Consider the following 20,607-nt stretch of genomic DNA (forward strand, 5'->3'; position numbering starts at 1 on the left):
GCCCTAGCAAGGGATATATGCTTTTCCTAGAGAGCAGTCTTTGAGATGTTTGAGCAGTGGCTTCTTCCCAGTGACCCTCTTGACCTGCAACATGGGCTCATACCCCTATGCCATTTAAAAATTTTTTTATTTTTAATTTTCTATTTCCATCTGATACTTGAATCCATGTCATTTTTTTACCCATTGTCTTCTGTTTCCCTTCTCACGTGAATGAAGTTGAGAGAGCAGAAGCTTGGTTCATCTTCTGGTTCTGTCTTCCACCACCCCAACTCCCAACTTTGCTTTTGAACTATAACTTTTTGGTTTTTTTTTTTTTTTTTTGAGACGGAGTTTCGATCTTGTTGCCCAGGCTGGAGTGCAATGGCACAATCTCAGCTCACCCCAACCTCTGCCTCCTGGGTTCAAGCGATTCTCCTGCCTCAGCCTCCCGAGTAGCTGGGATTACAGGCATGCGCCACCACACCTGGCTAATTTTGTTTTTGTGTGTGTGTGTGTTTTGTTTTTTGTTTTGAGACAGAGTTTCACTCTTCTTGCCCAGGCTGGAGTGCAGTGGCGTGATCTCGGCTCACTGCAGCCTCCGCCTCCGAGGCTCAAGCGATTCTCCTGCCTCAGCCTCCCGAGTAGCTGGGATTACAGGCATGTGCCACCACACCCAGCTAATTTTGTATTTTTAGTAGAGACAGGGTTTCTCTATGTTGGTCAGGCTGGTCTCGACCTCCTGACCTCAGGTGATCCATCCACCTTGGCCTCCCAAAGTGGTGGGATTACAGGCATGAGCCATGGCAACCAGCCGAATTATAACTTCGGATGTGATTGTTCTTTTGTTCTGTAGCTCAAGGCTAGACACACAGGGAGAATGACACCATTTGCTGGAGGATTGGATTGTCTTTGTTCAGGCTGCAAACCAGCTTTTGCATCAAAGTTGAGGTCTAGAGAAGGCCATCTCCTTGAGCCCTTCGTGCGAGCTAGAGTACATGTTCCAGCATGCCAGGACTCTGTGATTTGTTTTTATCTTCCCTCCTCCTGAGCCTTCCTCGTTGAGAAAGAACAAAGTGGAAATAGTGCCAAACTCTTGTGTTAGAAAGTATAGTGGTTTTGCCGCTTTAACCTTGGTCGACTCACTTTACATTTCTGAGTTGCAGTTTTTCCATCTGTAAAATGGGAATAATAACTCATGAATTTTGACTCTACAGACTATTAGTGTAAGATAAGGATGCAAAAAGCTTGATAAACTAAAGCACTGTTTAGGTGTAAGGCAATATTATTACTCTCCTCACTTCTTTATCCAGACTGGACCAGGCTTGCAGGGAACTGGTGCCAGACTCTGTATTTTCATTTTTACTTTCCCAGTATCTTCCCCTATGTAAGGGGCAGAACCCAGTGAGGCTCCTGACCCCATAATATCCAAGACCATGGACTTCCATGGTCTTGCCATCCAGGAAGGTTCAGCAACATAGCTAAACTTGATTTGCCAACTCTCAGCTCCCCCCAGCCATGGTTGGTTATAGCTTGGTAATGTGGGTCTGAGAAGCTTTGTTCCCTTCTCTCTACTCCATTGGAGATGCCAAGGAAGAATTATTATTTCATCTCCTCTTAAAACATTGACTTATCTCCTGTAGATGCTTGGCCAGGCTGTCAGAACATCCTGGGAGTTAATGAGAGAAAAATACATATAGCTCCCACTAAGTGACTATAATGTGTCAGGCACTATAGTTAGTGCTTATCTTGTTTAAACCTGATAGCATCCTTTGAAATAGGTACTTACTATTTCCAGTTTACTGAAAAGAAAACTGAGGTTCAAAAAAGTTAAATCTCTTGTTCTAGGTCACATAGTGAGTTAAGTTGCAGAGCTAGAATTTGAACTTAATTCTATCTTACTCCAAAATTTGTTGTTCTAATGACCATACCATGAGGCCTCCTGTTGCTATACAGAAAGAGGGGCCATGTACTACATAGGAAAACTCAGGAGATTTCCATTCATATGATCTACATGAAGATCCCAACTGTACCTATGCGATCTGGGACAAGCGGCTTTCAACTTTTCCAAGCCTTAGATACTATCTCATTAACTTGTCACCATAGGTGGTTTTTTTTTTTTTTTTTTTTTTTTGGCAGGGGGTTATTTATTTATTTGAGGCAGGGTCTTGCTCAGTTGCCCAAGCTGGAGTGCAGTGGTGGGATTATGGCTCACTGCAACTTCCAGCTCTCGGGCTCAAGCGATCCTCCCACCTCAGCTTCCTGAGTAGCTGGGACTACAGGCTTGCGGGACCACACCCGGCCAATTTTTGTATTTTTAGTAGAGACAGGGTTTCACCATGTTGGCCAGGATCATCTCAATCTCCTGACCTCATGATCCACCTGCCTTGGCCTCCCAAAGTGCTGGGATTACAGGCATGAGCCACCGCGCCTGGCCAATAGATGTTATTCTTATCTCCAGTTTACATTTGAAGGGAACAGGCCTCAGTGAGTTGAGATGACTTGCCCACGGATGCAGAATAGTAAATGGCAGAGCCAGAACTCAGGTCCAGGTCTGTCTGACATCTGCTTCAGTGTTCTTTCCACCATTTTTCACAGCTAGCTCCTAAGACCTGGTGTATCATTCAGCTAGATTTATAGCTCTGAGTGTGCTGGTTGGAAGCTGGCATCCTTTTCTGCTCTTTCTCCTCCCACACTTTCTCCCTCTTCTTAGAAACCTTACAGAGGCAATATAGGTATTTGAAATTCAAAGAAGAGATTTATGCTGTGCTTAAAATCTGCTCATGCTGCCCCATTAGACACCTGGGAATCTGCCTCTCGTCCTTTGTATGGGTTTGTACTGTTACTTTGGTAGCATGGTGTGGTGGGTATAGTTTTGGGAAAGTTCTTTCTCAGCTCTTTTCTTTATGAATATAATCTTGCGAGGTGGCTATAAAGTTAGAGATGATGAATATTCAAGGGTAGAAAGTACAGGCTTATTATTTGATGGCAGTTATTTCCCCTGGCACCAGGATAATAGAAACCAGAATAGGAGTCAGGAGTTCTAAATCTTTTACTCTTGTTCTTTGACCTTGGATATGTGAGTCACTGTTTCTAGATAGACTGGCTAGTCTTTAGGGACCCCTTTCAGCTTTAATATCCTGCACTTTAAAAAATAAAAGTAATAAGATGCTTGTTTAAAAAAAAATCAAATTGGACAGAAGTATTTGAAGGAAATAGTGAAAGACCCATATCCTTTCCCCCATTCATTCCCAACGTGTAACTCTTATTACCAGTTTGATGTATCCTTTTCAGTGTTCTCTGTGTACACTAAATATACACAAGTATGTGTAACATACACACTTTATATCATATGCATGTATATATAAATACACATGTATGTGTTACACACACTGGAACCTACAATACATATTATGTCTTGGTTCTTTTACTTAACATGTTTTAGCTATTTTTTTCTTGTTGGTACTTAAAGATTTACTTTATTGTTTTCAATGTCTTATACTTTATTAAGTGTTGGCTGGGCATGGTATCTCACACCTGTAATCCCAGCACTTTGGGAGGCCAAGGTGGGCAGATTGCTTGAGTTTAGGAGTTTGAGGCCAGCCTGGGCAACATAGAGAAACCCCATCTCCATAAAAATTAGCAGGTTGTGGTGATGCACACCTGTGGTCCCTCCCAGCTACTTGGGAGGCTGAGGTGGGAGGATTGCTTGAGCCCAAGAGATTGAGGTTGCAGTGAGCTGTGATTGTGCCACTGCACTGCACTCCAGCCTGGGCAACAGAGCGAGACTGTCTAAAAGAAAATCAAGTGGTCCCCTATTGATTATGTGCTATAATTTTTCCTTTTTTAGAGATGAGATCTCACTATGTTAGCCAGGTTGATCTTGAACTCCTGGCCTCAAGCATTCCTCCCACCTCGGCCTCCCAAAGTGCTAGGATTGCAGGTGTGAGCCATTGCACCTAATTATGTGCTATGATTGTTTAAAGCAAATATACACTACAATGTTGATTTTTAAAATTTTATTTTCAGGAGAAGAAGAAAAAGAAACATAGAGATAGGAAGTCATCTGACTCTGACAGCTCAGACTCTGAGAGTGATACAGGCAAGAGGGCAAGGCACACATCAAAAGACAGCAAGGCAGCAAAGAAGAAGAAAAAGAAGAAGAAGCACAAGAAGAAGCACAAGGAGTGAGAGCAGAAAGAGTGTAGGGGGTGGTTGAGAGTAAGGAACCAGGCGCCTTGTTCCTTGAGACTCCTGGAAAGACTCAATAGTGAGAATATAGCCTCCCACCCCATTAACTTTGCTTCCATGGGAGATGGCTTCCCCTCATGCAACAGGCAGGTTTGGGAGTTAGAGGTCAAAAGCAGCTGCCTGAATGAGTTGTTGTTTCCTTGTCACTCCTGGTCCCTTTGCAAGTGAACCCTGCAGCTCACCCATTCATTTGCCCAACTTCTTCATTCAGCAGGAGGTCCTATTACCCTCTCCAGCTGCCACTGCCAGAGCTGGATTCCTGTAAAGGAGTCCAGGCTAGAGCCACAGAGACTGTTGTGGAGGTGAGTTCAACTATAGTTAGAGAAGAGTGATTGGACCCTTCCTATTGGTCTGTCCTGGGCCGATTGGTGGGTGATCTCCCTGCATCCAACATGGGAGCACAGAGAGACTGGCAGCAGGAGGGGGAACATGGTGAGAAGTGGTGCTCACTTTTCCCATTCCTCCTAACATAGTTCTATGCTAGAAGTGGCACCCAGCGGCCACAGCTAGAAAAGTCTGCAGTGTGACTTAACTTGTGTATTGCATTCCAGCAGATGACTGAACCAGACAGCGAAGCCAAGATCATTGTTCTACTTTGTATTTACTACTGTGTGAATCAGTTGATTCTACTTCAGGTCCTTGCTTAAATTCCTGTCACTAAATGGAAATGTGTTTGGTTTTAAGCTTACCGAAAGTTATTTTTCCTATAATCCTTCTTCCTGGGTAACTTACAGACTTAAAGTCACTGAGCCTGCATTAGCTGACAAAAACATTTAATATGTTACCTTAGACCTTGGAGAGATGCCCAGCAGAGGTACAGAGCCAAAGGCACTAGCAGATCACAGCCTTCTTGGGAGATCACTTATAAGCCCTCCCTTTTGTAATGATCAGATGCCCTCTTCCCTCAGAGTTGATTAGAGAAGCAGTAAGAATTTGTAGTCATGAGTACTAGCCTGGTGCAGAGGTCAGCATTCCTCTTGGCCAGTGGTCATTTTCTCCCACCACCATGGTACAAGCCTGGGTTCTGTGCCCTGAAACTGAATTCTGGAAAGGGAGAGACTACAGCGTTTCACAGAGAACAGCCAGACCCAGGAGCTTTCAGTGTAGGATGGGCCTGAAGTGACAGTTCAGTAGCCAAACCTGGGGAAGCCCCATCACTGACTGAACTAGGTCATTTGACCATGTTGAGGGGGGGCAGTGTAAAGGCAAAGTGTAGGTACAGCTGTTTTATTATTGAATGTGTAAGGTGATCAGCTGATTAACAGGCTCCAAGATTGTCCATTTCAGTCTCCCATCCAGTGCTTCTTCCTGAGTAACCTTCAGGCAGTTATTTCTGCCCACTGTCTGACACACAGGATAAACCAAGACTCTCAGAGTTACGTTACCAAAGGCAAAAAGGCAACCAGGTGGTCTTGGCTCTGCTTTATTGACCTCAGAGCACCCTGTGAGTGCAGTTAAAAAAAAAAAACACACACGTACACAATGGGAACTGGATCCCGGCCAGTGGCACCTGACCTCAGAAGAATTCGTGGATTTGTACAAAACGCAGAGGAAGAAATGAGGCAATGTGGTGCTGAGTCGAGGGGTAGCCGATTGGCAGAGTAGTAGTCAGCAACAGTGCAGTCAGGTCATGCCTCTTTCTCATAAGTGCGAGTGCAAACTGCAGTGCCGTGGGTGAGTGTCTGGAAGGAAAGACAGAGTGAGATGGGGGGTGGAGCCAGGAAGGCCATTGCCAGCATTCTACCCTCCCTTCCTCCTGATAATTGTCACTTGAGTACCTACTATGTGCCGGTTGTACGTGTGTGTGTGTGTGTGTGTGTGTGTATAAATTTTTTTTCTGATAATGTACAGCAAATCCTTAAGATAGGCATTGTAATTGTTATTTTAGAGACTTGGAAAAAACGAGCCTTTAGAGAGGAAGTAATTTGGTCAAGATCCTGAGTGTTTCTCCTTCCCTTATACCATTTGGCTTCCTTCATCCTTAGTGTCTAAGATGGTGCCTGGCTTATAGTCAACAAATAGGAAAAATATCCAGAGACTCAGGAAAGGACCGTATTTGGCTACCAACTCCAATCCTTCCCTAACTTAGAGTAGTGCCAGGGCCAGAGCCCTGTACCTCCCACTGTCCAGTCTGGCATCATAGAGCCAGACCCATGGCCTCACCATAGTTCAGTTGCCCCCTGAGAATTTGGTCCTGCATATCACATCCCCACCAAAACCAGGCACCTCATTCCAAACTTCAAGGGGACCCCTGTCCCATGTGAGTGCAAGAATGCAGTTAAGAGGTTATGCTGACCCAAGAAGGTATGCAGTGAAGATGCCTAGGTGAAAAACCTGAGGCCCTGCAGTTAGGCAGAATCTACAGTTGGCTGTTCTCCCCAGGTCTGGGGGGAATTCCGTCAAGGCTTGAACAGATCTGCCAGCCTGGCTGTGGTACTTCCTACCCAGGCAGTAGTGAAGTAGTTGCAGTAGGCCAGACATAGAAAGCATGAAAATGGGGTAGGACTAGAATGGGGAAGAAAGGACTGTACTGTCATTCAGTTTCCCCACCAGTCACGAGCCTGTCCCTGCAAGTGACAATGCAGTCCTAGGGAGGAGAGGAAAGGGAATGCTGAGATAGGCAATGGGAGCCCCTCCTAGAGGGCCTGGGATCAGGTTTGGCCCTGTTTTCTACTTCTTCCTGAGGCGAGTCAAGGTAGAAACACAGGAAGAGCAAACAAAGGACATGGAGCACGTGCTGTGTTCCTCAATCAGTGATGCTTTGTGCTGTGCATACACTGTCTCTTACAGGCTTCCAGCAGCCCTACAAGGTTGGTATTATACCCATTTTACAGTTGCACTTGGAGAAGGTGATTTGCCCACAGTCATGTAGCCTATAAGGTAAGATTTGAGTCCCAGCCAGTGTGAGTCCAAAACCACTACACAGAAAATTCCCACCTTATACCACCCTGACCCTGCAACCACTCTCTTGTCCCAGCTTCTATGGCTCTCAGGGGAGGACTTGGCTTTTTAGAACAGGCTTGGCTGAAAGAGTAGTAGTAATAACCAATCAGATATGGCTCCAAAGTTGCCCATCTTACCAGTATGAGTTTTCCATCAATTAGCTCCCGCACAAGTGTCGTCTCTTGCCCGTCCCATTTCTGCAGGTGAATGAGTTTCCCTCCATCCAGTGTCACAATGGACTGTGGAAAGAGAGTATAGGCCTGAGCTGTGATCTTAGTCAGGATTGAGGGGCAGGGTGGGGTCTGGACACTGGGGCCCCAGAGGACACAGCCTTTGACCCTGAGGTCAAAGTGATGGTGTGAGGATGAGAGCTCAGGCAATCCACCTCCCAGCTAACCCCGCAGGACATCTAGTTCACCTCCAGCCTCTGCTCCACTACTGCCTTGCTAGGGAAGAGGCCTTCAGATACTAGGCAAGTAGGGAGAGGCAGGCAGTATGGTGGAGCCAGAGAGCCTGGCTCTGAGAGGCACCACAAGCCTTCAAGATAGACAGTTATCTGTACTCTAGGTGATGCCCGCAGCCTAGTCCCCTCAGATACAGGTGAGATTTACTAGTCTACCCCTGGGAAAGACTGACTGAGGAGGAGGAATAGTCCTGAGAATCTTTTTCCAGCCTTGTGGTTAGTCTACATAATGTCTAAAAGACCCTTAGCAATAGGAAGTACTGGATAATTAGACTTCCTGGCCTGTATTCCTACACCTTTTCTTGGTCCATATCATGTAATCTCTTTAGCTGACAAGAGGGCAGCAACCACAGAGTCCTGTGACTGGATGCCCTTGAAGTGTTCCTTAGCTCTGGGTGCTGCCATACATACATCAGCTGGTTCTCATTTGGCAGCTCTTCCAGGTCTCTCTTTCCTAGGAGTTTGGGGGCCACAAGGCCAGGCTAAGGGATCCTGATGAGCAAGGTGGTTCAGTAGGAGAATCTGAGAAGGTTCTGTGTATTGTTTGGGTGATAAGGAGTATGGGGCCTGTCTCTTAGTGTGCTCTTTTTTATCCTTACCTTACTCCTTGTTCTCATTCCCCTAGGTTTTTTTTTTTTTTTTTTTTTTGCCTACTCAGAGTAGATATTTTTGCCCTAGGCATTCCAGAGGGCTATTGTGTTTAATTGGGGTTCTTGCCCCTTGAGAAAGTAGGCAAGTCCAAGGAGGCAGGGGCATGTGGTGGGGCAGCCACCTTTATCCCAAGTAGACTGCCATCTTTGGGCACCATCCCCAGCTGTGCTTTCTGGGGACAGCTATGAGGAAGAGGAAATAGCTGATGGGGCTGAATGATAGTGTCATGATAGAACACTGCTATAGGGACACCCTATAGAGATCAAAGCCCCTAAGTTCTCTCACTCCCGTGCCTGGCCTGGAAGGCTGAGGCAAGCTGCCAAGACAGTCACTGCAGGGTGACAGAACCCTGGGAGAGGGGGCTAAGGTTTGGTGGAAAGACACTGCAAACACATTCATGACAAGGTGAATGCCCTATCATGGAACATAGCTCTTCCTGCCTGTCCGCTGGCAACATCGGAATTAGTCTGTCAGGGTCATTGGCCATGTCTGAGAATTAGAAGTTGAAGCGGCATCTGAGTAGGTGGCTTCTTGTTCCTGGCTGCCTTTTTTGCTGCTGGAGGCCACAATGACCTCACTCAGTGGAGGGCCCTGACTTCTGGGCATCATTCCTAAAGCACTTCAGGTCACAGCCATGGCCACATAACTCCGCCATCTATGGAAGGGGAAAGAAACCTAGAGCTACTGCATACCTTGCACAGGGTCACCCAGCTGGAGCTGGAGTAGATACTGAGGTCAGAAGAACATCCTGGCTCTGTGCTGCCCATTCTGAGGCAGACAATAGATGAATCCCAAGAAGGGAGGGAAGAAAACAAGAGGACAGAACTGACATGTATTTAGCAGCAGTGGCATTCCAGCACTACACAGGCTTTATGAACCTTGTTTCATTTAAATTCCCCATGATAGTCTGCCCCTCAGGGTGCAATACGAGGGAGCCAAGACTACCAGCCTATTCTCTTTTAGAGTCTCAGCACTCTTCATTCCCAACCCCTGTTTCCCTGACTTACCTTGACCTTCCTGTCATCTGCTGTTGTCTCATCAAACTCCACCCCCAGCTTGAAGTTGATCTCTGTGTTCTTGAAGGTGCTGTGTGTTTTTAGGGTGAGAATGTCCCCATTCTTTTCGATGATCGTGGTAGGCTTGGTCATGTTGGCCACCTGCCTGGTAGCAAAACCCACTCCTGAGGGTAGGGGGAAGATTGTGAGTATATGAGCTCGGGTAGAGAAGCAGTGTACAAGAAACTCAATGCATAACTCTCAGGCCTGGGTATGGGGAAGTGGAGGACTGTATCTTTCAAAGCCTTTGCATGGGAATTTTAAAATTCAGTCTTGCCCTTCGTTCTGTTTGGTGAACACAGATTACTGATCCCATTAGACAGATGAGATACTTAAGGAACAGCGGTGCCATAGCAAGTCAGTGGCAGAGCTGGGATTAGAATAAGTTACTATTGGGCTGAGCGTGGTGGCTCACGCCTGTAATCACAACACTTTGGGAAGCCAAGGCAGGTGAATCACATGAGGCCAGGAGTTCAAGACCAGTCTGGCCAATATGGTGAAACCCTGTCTCTACTGAAAATGCAAAAAATTAGCCAGATGTGGTGGTATGTGCCTGTAATTCCAGCTACTCAGGGGGTTGAGGCTGAGAACTGCGTGAACCTAGGAGGTGGAGGTTGCAGTGAGTCGAGATTGTGCCACTGCACTCCAGCCTGGCCGACAGAGTGAGACTCCATCTCAAAAAAAAAAAAAAAAGTACTATGAACTTTTTGTGTAGTAAGAACTGTACATGTTATCTCATTTAGTTCTTCCTGTTCCTCTGAAGACTATTTCCACGTTACAGATGCAAAAAGAGAGGTAAAGCCCAGGGTCACAAATCTGATATTGAAGCCCAGAATTGTCTGACTCCAGAGCTTGCTTAAGTGCTCAGCTATACTACCTCCCAAGGCTAGAGCATAAGGCTGAGGAAAGAAGAGAAACGTAGACTTTCCCTTCCAAAGCCTTAGGCATAAGAGTTTTCCAACTTTGGAAGTTTTTATCCTGAAACTAAGAAGCGTTAGTGCTCTTGTCCCTTATATATGGCAACCCATCATTTTCAAAGCCTGTTATCTATGATCTAGGAGTTAGGTACAAAGGAAGTATTTGTACTATTGTACAGATTGAGGAGGAGCCTAAAGCGGTAGCAACAATGAGTTAGACTCAAACCCGTCTCCTGACTCCCTGTCTAAGGCTCTACGGAGACTCTTCCTGACCCAAGCATGGCTTCCTTGGGTACTGGGCAAAGTCCTAAGTGCCCTGCAAGCAAGTAAAGAACAAAGAACTAATCATGACTGCCCCCTCTCCCCACAGCAGTTTACGCTGAGCTGTCCTCCAAGGCAGAGGTGAGGCAGGAGGCAGCCCAGTGTAGTGAAGTGGTGTGTGTAAAGTCTCCAAATGTACCTGGCTACATAGTGCTTGCTGGAAGCTAGGTACTCTGCACATGCCCTACATGGGTTTTACTTAATGCTTGTAACAGCCCAGAAGCGTAGATTATCCCCAATTTACAATGAAGAGAGTGAAGTGTCTTGTCTAAATTCAAACAGAATAAACTGACATAGATTTGAAACTAGGCTCCAGAACTGTTGACTGTTTTCACTGGGCGACTCTGCCCAGCACATACTCAATCCAGGCCACCAGTTGTGCCTGTGGTCACTGGTACTAGACGGGACCTCTTTGCCCCTTGAGAGCCCTAGGTCTATAGCAGGAGGGGCAGGGGCTGCCTCTGCCATTATGCTATCAGCCCACCTTTGTTTGGCCAATGAGGAACTTGGCCTTGCCCCTTGGTATCAGGATGAGTCAGGCCAATCACACTCCCCTGCATAGAGCAGGACCTTGTCACGGCACTGGGAGCTCTGTTCACTTAGGACCTACCCAGAGGTATGGAGTGTTTGAAAAGGAAACCACTGCGGTATGAGTGAGGGTCTGAACCAAGAGAAACTAAGAATATTGAGCTGACAGAATTTAGGAGACTCAGGGAGATCTGGGTTCTACTTAGAAATGAAGCCAGCACTATTTACTGAGAGCTGAGGAGGGTATTTTCCCAGGCTTTCCATTCCTACGATAAGAATGCAGGCTGCCTTAACATAAGCTTCTGAAAGGTAACAGGACTTCAGGGAGACCAGCCTGCCTACCCAACTTGAGGCAGAATAAGAGAACAAGAATGGTAAAGTTGTTGCAGCTCAGTTCAAGGACTCAGCTCTGGCCCAGCTTTAGAAGGAGGAACTAAATCTGGTCATTCCAACTTCCCAGTAGCTGCTGGGCTGTGTTCGTGGGGGTTGGGGGGTGGTCCTCTAAGAATGACTGCCTACCTGGAATTACTGGGCATAGCGCCCAGGATAGGGTAGGGGCTGTTGAGAGCTTTGACCTCTCCATCTAAGCCCAAAGCAGTAGAAGAAGGGCTGAGGTCAATAATTAGCTAGGCAGTTCCTACTTTTCCCACTCCCAGGGCCTGTAGGGTAGTGGGAAGAGCTCTGAGTTACAGATCTAGAAACCTTAGGTTTTCATATTGGCTCTGCTGTGGAATTGTTATACATTTCTACTCTCCTGGTTTCAGTTTCCCTGCTGAACTAGATAGTATGGGAATCTCCAAATTCCTCACCTGTAAGATTCTTTTTTTTTTTTTTTGAGACGGAGTCTCACTTGTCGCCCAGGCTGGAGTGCAGTGGCCGATCTCAGTCACTGCAGCCTCACCCAGGTTTACGCCATTCTTCCTCTGCCTCAGCCCCGAAAGTAACTGGGACTACAGGTGGCTCACACCTCACCGGCTAGTTTTTGTATTTTATGTAGGACGGGTTTCACCATATTAGCCAGGATGGTCTCACTTCCTTGACCTCTACGGATCCGGCCTGCCTCTCGGCTCCCTCCCTAGTGCTGATTACAGGCTTGAGCCACCGCGCCTGGCCATGATTCTTTGAATCCTTATTCTTCTCCATCCCAACACCACAGCAGTTTTCCACATCCTCCTAAACCAGTGACCCTCCCTCCCAGGTCTTGACCTTGCTCTGGGACCCTCTACTGCACATCAGAAGTCCAATGGCTTTCTCTGCCTACCCCTTGCACAGGTGGGTGAGCTTTGGGTTGCAGGAAAGGCCCAGCTGATGATGGGCCTCTTGCCCCACCCTACCCCAAGGCTCGCAGACCGTGATTAAGGCCTGGTTACATAGACTGCAGGACAAGGTCAGACTGGCTGGTGAGACAAGAGGGCATTCTTCTACAAGAATTCTTTCCCCTAATCCAACATGGAGAGATGGGGATTGCTGCTTACTGCAGGTTCCTGTCTTATGTCCTTCTCATATCTGATTCACTGATCCACGGTTTTCCCCACTAATCTTTTTCCTCCTAGGTATTTCCTACTTGTTTAAGGTCATAGTACACTCCCTAGCTGCCCCATTCCCTTTCTGGGTTCAGTCTCCTCCAATTTCTAAACTACCCATGCCCGTGTTCTTTTTCTCCCCTGGCTAGACTCCCCTTCCTGTGATCAGTGTTCTTTTTCCAAACCCTCCTCCTTCCTCCAATTCATATATCCCTCTTCCTGGAAAGAGCCTCCCACACAGCTGCCTCCTTCCTCCCCCTCCCTACCGTGGTCTCTAACCAGATTTGGACCACCAAAGCCCCCTCCCTACAGGCCCTATCTGCCCTAGCCCAGGCTGCCATCTCCGCGCTCCCCTATTCCCCAGTCTTAACCAGGAGGGATGCAGCAGGAGTGCTGCATGGGGCTAGGCACGCTACCAGCCCAAGCCAGCATCCTGAGCCCCGCGGCTTGCTCACCGATTGACTTCATGTAGTCATCGAAATTCTTGCTGTCCACTAGCTTCCAGGTGCCCAAGAAAGCGTCCACCATAGTGATGCTGGGCTAGGCTGAGAAAAGCTACAAGAGAGAAGGCATGCAAGGGCTCCGACGGCGGCTCCCTGGCCGGGCTGCCGCTTTAAATAGCCCTCGCATCACATGAGGAGACGTGGCCCACGCCCCCAGCTCCCGAAATAGGAAGCCCCAGGCTAGGGCTCACCCAGGAGGGGCTGGTCCGCCCATCCCCCAACCCACCGAGGTGGGTGGGGACCAGCCAGTGGCGCCCTGCTTGCCTGCGTCAGCGCCAGTGCCTGGCCCCCAAGTCCCCACGCTGGTCTGGCAGGACCTTCTCCCTTTCCTGGCCTCTAGGCACTCTGGAATCTGAGAAGGCAGCAGCCGGCACCAGCCCGAGAGCTAGGGCGCATGGCATGGATATCTTCCGTCCCCCAGTCCCTCTTTGAGCTTGGGTTCAGAGCAGAGATGAGACTAGAAAAGGAAAACGCCCTTGGGCTGGTGCCCATGCCGAGAAAAGCTCTGGTTGACTTCTGGCACAGGCATCTCTCCTCGTTTTATAAGTGAGGAGCCCGAGGCTGAGAGGGGAACTGACAAGGTCTCAAGAAATAGGAGGGGGTGAATGGGGCTCAGATTGCAAGCTTGGTCTAGCGGGCTTCAGAGCTCGCGCTCTCCCTTCACTCTCACTGCCCGGTGGCGGAGACAATCACCAGGGGCTCGGTCTGCGGCTGAGCTGACCTTGTCCTCCGCCTGTTTTGAGCAAAAGCCTGACCCTTCGCGCCCCGCCCGCCTCACACGTGCTTGCCCCTCCCTGCGGAATGTCTCCTACTAGCCCTCCTCCCTCCCCACCCTACCCCACACCACCATCCAACTCCCCACCCGCCCCTGCAAGTGCTCCGGGCTTTTCCGGTTTCTTCTCACAGCTCCGAGCTTTAGCTCAGGTCGTTCCCAGTTCCCCTCCTTCAGAAATTCTGCCAATTCGGTCAGCTCTTCAGGGCCCACGGCTGCCTTCCCCACCTGCCGCCCTTTCTTTGACCTGTGCACACTAGCAAGCCGCCTGCACTTTTGGGTAATTTGCTGCCTCCTTTTGAGAGCCTGCTGTGCGTGGTTTGTCACTGTATAGTTTACTAAGCACTTTCAGTAAAAATAAGACCCGCCTTGTATTGCTCTTTATTGCATGCTGAGGGCTTTAGGTGTATTATTTCATTGAACTTTTTATTTTATTATTATTTTTTAGAGACAAGGTCTCTCGCTGTGTCTCCTAGGCTGGAGTGCTGTGACGCCATCATAGGTCACTGCAGCCTCAAACTCCTGGGCTCAAGGGATCCTCCCACCTTAGCCTCCCCAGTAGCTGGGACTATAGGCACACGCCACCACACCTGGCCTCATTGAACTTTTAAAGCAAAATCCATGATGTAGGTGTTACTGTGTTATTTTCTCTTTTTAAAAAGATGAACATGTTGAAACTCTGAGGAGCTCACTCATTAATTCAGCAGTTAATAAAGCACCTACTTTGTGTCAGGCCCTGCTTTGGAGAGAGACAACAGGGAACAAGACACACACCTCTGGGCAGCCAGACACAAAACTAGTGTGGTGGTTCTAAAGGGAATCCTGTCCTGTCCTGACCTGGGGGCCCAATGTAGGCTTCTCGGAGGAAGTGAGGAATAAATGAGTTTCTGAGGGATGGCAGGAGGCTCTGCACGTCAAGGAGTAGTGCCGAACTGAATTTCAGCCAGCAGCAGCCTGTCCAGGGTGGGCCTGCAGAAGCCAACACAGGAGCCCTAAGCCTGCCACGTGCGTATAGTATGGCAGGCCCTCCTTCCTGGGACTCTGTTTCTCCATGTGCAAACCCTGCCTCCCTTCCCTGGACTGTTCTGGGAACAAGGCCAGGGAGGAAGAGCCCTCTCCCCACCCTAAGATCTTGATTCCTTTGGACAGTCTGGTTGCCAGAAGACTCAGAGGCTTATTTCTGCCAAAGCTATAGGGACAGGCCTCAGGGCTGGGCATGGAACCTTGGTGATCTCACTGTTGGAACAGGTGCCAGGAGAGAAGGAGGGGGAAAAGATGATTTCTGACTCAAGGTCACAGCCTTCACACACAGGGCCTCCTCTCAAGGACTGTGTGGCCAGGAACCAGAACTGTCTCTTTACGTGGCCCATATAATGCAATGATGGAGAGCTGGGGCTGGGCTAATGACTGCTGGCAGATCTGCGTTCTGATCTGAAATTTGTTGGGTACTAGCTGTGTGGCCTTGGGCAATTCACTTAAGCCACTCTGAGTCTCCAATTCTTTTTTTTCTTTCTTTCTTTTTTTTATTTTAAGAAGGAGTCTCATCGCCCAGGCTTAAGTGCAATGACCTGTTTCAGCTCACTGCAATCTCCACCTCCTGGGTTCAAGTAATTCTCCTGCCTCAGCCTGCCGAGTAGCTGGGATTACAGGCAACTGCCACCAACCCTGGATAATATTTGTATTTTTAGTAGAGACGGGGTTTCACCACGTTGGCCAGGCTGGTCTTAAACTCCTGACCTCAGGTGATCTGCCTGCCTCGGCCTCCTAAAGTTCTGGAATTACAGGTGTGCGCTACCACGCCGGCTTCAGTTTCATCTTTAAAATGAAGGGATTTTTTTTGGAGATGGAGTCTTGCACTCTGTTGCCCAGGCTGGAGTGCAATGGCATTATCTCAGCTCGCTGCAACCTCTGCCTCCCGGGTTCAAGTGATTCTTCTGCCTCAGCCTCCCAAGTAGCTGGGACTACAGGCGCGGGCCACCACGCCTGGCTAATTTTTGTATTTTTAGTAAAGATGGGGTTTCACCGTATTGACCAGGCTGGCCTTGAACTCCTGACCTCAAGTGATCTGCCTGCCTCGGCCTCCCAAAGTGCTGGGATTACAGGCATGAGCCACTGCGCCCGGCCTATTTATTTATTTGGAGAGAGTCTCACTCTGTCACTCAGGCTGGAGTGCAATGGCATGATCTCAGCTCATGGCAGCCTTGACCTCCCAGACTCAAGGGATCCTCCCACCTCAGCCTCCTGAGTAGTTAGGACTACAGGCACATGGCTCCACACCTGGCTAATTTTTTTTGTGTTTTTTTGGTAGAGACAGGGTTTTGCCATGTTGCCCAGGCTGGTCTTGGACTCCTGGCCTCAAGCAATCTGCTTGCCTTGGCTTCCAAAGTGCTGAGACTACAGGTGTGAGCCACGACACCTGGCCCAAGATAATACATTTAAATGCTGAACATGGTTGACTTACTAAAGTTCACTGCTGCTGCTCCTCTTGCTGCTATTCTTATTGTCTCCAGGGATGGTGCAGACACCTAAGACCTAGTCTGAACTCTGCCACTACCTGCTGAGTTACTTACCCAAGGCAGATTGCTTTGCTTCTTTAATCCTCAGTTTTCTTATTTCTGGGACAGGATTGGAAACTGCTGCAACTGTGAAAAAGGAGCTATAGACGTTTTTCAGGATGGGTTCGGGTGGGAGGCACTGCCAGAAAATCCATTTGCTCCCTCTCTTGGGCCTGTCCAAATTGAGCAGCATGGGGCTTTGAGGAGCTCTACCAGACAAGCCTCAGACCAGCTACCCTCACTGCCCTTCCCCCACCTCACCTCCGTGCTCAGACCTGGGTCACCCAAGTTAACCCATAAGCCACACCCCATCTCCTTTCCTCCTGGTTTACATCCTTCTCCCTTCTAAGTATGTACAGTTCTCTCCTCATCCCTCTGAGTTACCTGCATCCTCTTCCTCTGTTATGCTGACTACATTTGGGGGAGAATGTGAGCCCTGTCCCTTTTTGTGCTCCTCTGTCTTGCCCTCAGCAGATTCAGATGTGGATATAACATCTGGCAGGCAGCAAGACCAGTGCCTGCCAAAAGCAGCATCTCCCCAGCCTTCATCCTATAGTGAGGTCACTGTTCTATGTTTCCACGGCAACCACAGGCTGGGAAGATGGAGAAGAGGAGAGATGAGTAACCAGAAGCCAGCCAATGAGATGAGCTGCAGCACCGGATGATCCATGGGGCCATGGGGAGCGGGCACAAGGGAGGCCTGCTCAGCATGTTCAGCTGTTTCCTGGACCCTCCCTGCCATCTGGATGCCTCCACTAGAGAATGTGCTACTGGCACCAGGAAAGAGCTAGAGGCTGAAGAAGCTGAGCTAGAAGCTTTGCTGACCCAAGCACATGGCCCTCCTTTTTTGCCTCTTCAGGGTCTAAGTCTATGGATGCTGACTACCCCCGCCCCATCCCACCCCTAGTATCTGCAACTGGGAACTTTTCCCATTTGCTGGTAATGATGGTAGGGCTCTTTCTGCCTCTGCCTGCCATGGGACCAGCAAGTCTTAGACATCCCTTCTTTTTATGCCCTTGGTCCATGTGTCTTTGTTTACCAGAAAGGAGTCCCAATCCAGATCCCAAGAGAGAGTTCTTGCATCTCACACAAGAATGAATTTGGGGCAAATCCACAGAATAAAGTAAAAGCAAGTTTATTAGAGAAGCAAAGAAATGTCTGTTTAGTAAACATTATTAACCTGTTCCCTTAACTGTAAACATTTTGTGACTAAGAATGTTTCACCATGTGGGAATGCATCCCAACCAGGTCTCAGCTTCATTTTACCCAGCCTCTATTCAAGATGGAGTCACTCTGGTTAGAATGCCTCTGACATAGGCCAAACATGGTGGCTCACGCCTGTAATCCCAGCACTTTGGGAGGCCGAGGTGGGCGGATCACGAGGTCAGGAGATTGAGACCATCCTGGCTAACATGGTGAAACCCCGTCTCTCCTAAAAAAAAAAAATACAAAAATTAGCCGGGTGTGGTGGTGGGCGCCTGTAGTTCCAGCTACTCGGGAGGCTGAGGCAGGAGAATGGTGTGAACCCAGGAGGCGGAGCTTTCAGTGAGCCGAGATAGCGCCACTGCACTCCATCCTGGGCGGCAGAGCAAGACTCCATCTCAAAAAAAAAAAAAAAAAAAGGAAGAATGCCTCTGACATCTTCAGATTCAATGTCTTTGGAAAGAGCCCTGATTCTAAATTCCAGGGGCTGCACTTACTAGCTAGAGACCTAGAACAAGCTCCCTTTCCCCCTTCTGAGTCTCGTTTTCTCCCAAATAGAGGAAGGCCATCAACTTCTCAGCGTTGTCAGGAGGATTAAAAGAGATAACAAATGGAAAGCCTACCATGCACTAATATTGAAGGAATGGTAATTCCTTTCTCCTTTCCTTCTTCCAGTTCTTTTCCCTAGGATATTTGAGTAAGCCAAGGCCCTTTGAGACCCTGAATCAGTAGGATAGGATTCAAGTATATGGCCAACTCCTCCTCAATGAGGTCACAGAGTGGCCTTCAGATCTTGGACATGAGTTTCCTCATATTACCGTTTCTCGCTCTTTAAATATTCATTCATTCTACCAATCTTAATTGAGCACCTCCTATGGCCAGGCACTGTGCTGGGCTCAGTGGGGATCCAGGGTGAACAGGAGAGCGCCCTGCTCTCACTTAGCTCACAGTGCAGGGGGGCTGGAGCCACAGTGGGTGGAGTGGAGTGTTCTTTCTGCCACTAGGAAATCTGCTTCCTTGTTCCCCAAGAGTTCTAGATACTGTGGGCTGGAGAGAACAAATGATGGCAGAGGTTTACTCAACACCAATTTGCTTCTAAGAAACTGCTGCCTGTGGCAGAATGCTCTCTGAAATGAGAACAATGACCCTCCCTGCCCTGGGGGAGAGGGGGGTACCTCAGTGGGGAGGGGCAATCTGTCTTCTCAGAAACCAGCCTCTCCCTGTTGCTGACAGAAGGAAGACGAGACTCTATAGCTGGTCTCATCTATTTCCTTGGTCTAATTTGTTACTGAAATCCTTTTTAAGAAAAGTTCCTGGCGGAGACTAAGGTATAGTATATTGACACGATGGGGCGCATGCAGGGTGCTATGGCTGTAGACAGGTACAGTATATTGAATGAATGAACAAATGAGTGAGTGAAGGAGAGAATCTACCCCTCTAGCTTTAGCGGCTCTGGAGTGAGACTTGGGTTCCAATCTTGCCATATGTATACAACAGCTGTGTGACCTCGGGCAAGTCGTGATCTCACTGGGTCTCAGTTTCTGAATCTGCAAAGAGCATTATCACTATCCTCACCTAGCCAGCCTCCCAAGGACTCTGCAAAGCTAGGGAAAGACAAATTGAGGAATGCAGCACAAAGGATGTTTCTCCAACTCCTGGCCTCAAGTGATCCTCCTGCCTCAGCCTCTCCAGTAGCTGGGACAGGTGTACCTGGTTTATGTTTTGTCTCTTCCAGCCTCCTTCCTTGGCTGCCTGTGGTCCTTGGCACCAGACCCAGTTTCTTTGACATGACACCATAGCCAAAACCCATAGCCAAAACCCACAGCCTCACAGCCCACATACTCTAGCCCCTACCTGCCTCTCCCAGCTTTCCACACACACTGCAGCCACTCTGACCTTTTTGTACATTGAGGGGGCACCATGTTTCTCTCTTTATGTTTGCCAACAGTGCTCTTCCTCACCCCTACAGTCTTTTCATTAACTCCTTTTTTCTTTTTCAAAAAATCTTTTTAAAATAATTTTTTTTTTTAGACAGTCTCGTTCTGTCACCCAGGCTGGAGTTCTATGGTGCAATCTCGGCTCATTGCAACCTGTGCCTCCCAGGTTCAAGCGATGCTCATGCCTCAGTCCCCTGAGTAGCTGGGATTACAGGCACCTGCCACCACATCCAGCTAATTTTTGTATTTTTAGTAGAGATGGGGTTTCACCATGTTAACCAGTGTGGTCTCCAACTCCTGACCTCAAGTGATCCACCTGCCTCAGCCTCCCAAAGTGCTAGGTTTACAGGCATGAACCACCACGCCCGGTCAACTCCTACTCATTTTTCAGCTTTCAGCGTAACTATCCTGCTTCTGGGTAGCCCCATCTTCCCTGACCTTTCCTATCCTGCTTTGATGTTTGTTTCAGAGTCTGTCTTTGCGATTACACCAGAGGCCCTTAGAGGGCTGAGACCCAGTCTGTGTTGCTCCCTGCTGTGCACAGGACCTGGTACGTATTTGTGGAGTGGACAAACAGTCTCTCTGGAGAAAAGAAAGTCACTTGTTCTTGCAGTGTTCTCTGTTTTGAAATTCTGACACCATCACCATCTCCTTCTCTACTACTCTCAACTTTCCTCCTGCCAAAGTATCCTGTTTTGTGTCCTCTTTCTCACTCCATCCCTGAGGGCTAGTAGCCTGGGACATTTCCTGTGTGTGGTGGGGCCCCAAGTACTCCCAAGTGAGAACTGCGCTTTGGAAAGCATGAGTGTAGTCTGGATCCCAACAGCAGCTTTTTTGCAGGCACAGGGCTAGGGCTATTCCCAGAGAGTCATTAAACCAGGCCCCATACCTGGGGCTGACCCTGGCTCCCTCCTCAAACTTCAGTTTCCTTTTCTCTCAAATGAAAAAAGGTTGCCTCTGCAAAAATCTAAATAGCCTCTAATATTGGATTAGGTAAAGTATAATTAGA

General features: G+C 48.3%; 2 protein-coding genes across 12 annotated transcripts in view; one reads left to right on the plus strand and one right to left on the minus strand.

Moving 5' to 3' along the window:
- ZCCHC17 (zinc finger CCHC-type containing 17) overlaps positions 1–17,724 on the plus strand; it is an 81,006-nt gene extending 63,282 nt beyond the window's left edge. For 6 of the 7 annotated variants that reach the window (XM_003891474.3, XM_009203488.1, XM_009203492.3 and 3 more), the window contains one exon: positions 4,006–4,916. In XM_003891474.3, the coding sequence (XP_003891523.1) occupies positions 4,006–4,167 (162 nt within the window). In that variant the 3' untranslated portion in view covers positions 4,168–4,916. Of the gene's footprint in view, positions 1–4,005; positions 4,917–17,050 lie in introns of those variants that run through there. The other variant, XM_009203494.4, reaches the window with a different exon arrangement.
- On the minus strand, positions 5,633–16,980 carry FABP3 (fatty acid binding protein 3). 5 transcript variants are annotated; one of them, XM_017959060.3, is made up of 6 exons: positions 16,843–16,980; positions 16,474–16,545; positions 13,084–13,183; positions 9,292–9,464; positions 7,308–7,409; positions 5,633–5,909 (listed from the first exon to the last, which is right to left on the minus strand). In XM_017959060.3, the coding sequence occupies exons 3-6, from the start codon at positions 13,154–13,156 to the stop codon at positions 5,856–5,858; spliced, it is 402 nt and encodes a 133-aa protein (XP_017814549.1). In that variant the 5' UTR covers positions 13,157–13,183; positions 16,474–16,545; positions 16,843–16,980; the 3' UTR covers positions 5,633–5,855. The 5 variants fall into 5 exon arrangements, with proteins under 5 accessions (XP_017814549.1, XP_009201738.1, XP_009201736.1 ...); XM_009203474.3 differs by having other exon boundaries at positions 16,474–16,559; XM_009203472.3 differs by having other exon boundaries at positions 16,474–16,631.
- Positions 17,725–20,607: the final 2,883 nt, after the last annotated feature.

This window comes from Papio anubis, chromosome 1 (genome assembly GCF_008728515.1).
Source record: "Papio anubis isolate 15944 chromosome 1, Panubis1.0, whole genome shotgun sequence".
Classification (NCBI taxonomy): Eukaryota; Metazoa; Chordata; class Mammalia; order Primates; family Cercopithecidae; genus Papio; species Papio anubis.

Excerpts from the sequence above, each read along its gene's own strand:
- FABP3 (XM_003891477.4), bottom strand. The coding sequence starts at position 13,156 with ATGGTGGACGCTTTCTTGGGCACCTGGAAGCTAGTGGACAGCAAGAAT. Across the intron at positions 9,465-13,083 it reads TGACTACATGAAGTCAATCG|GAGTGGGTTTTGCTACCAGG; the intron begins GTGAGCAAGCCG and ends CCCTACCCTCAG. Across the intron at positions 5,910-7,307 it reads TTGATGGAAAACTCATACTG|ACACTCACCCACGGCACTGC; the intron begins GTAAGATGGGCA and ends CTTTCCTTCCAG.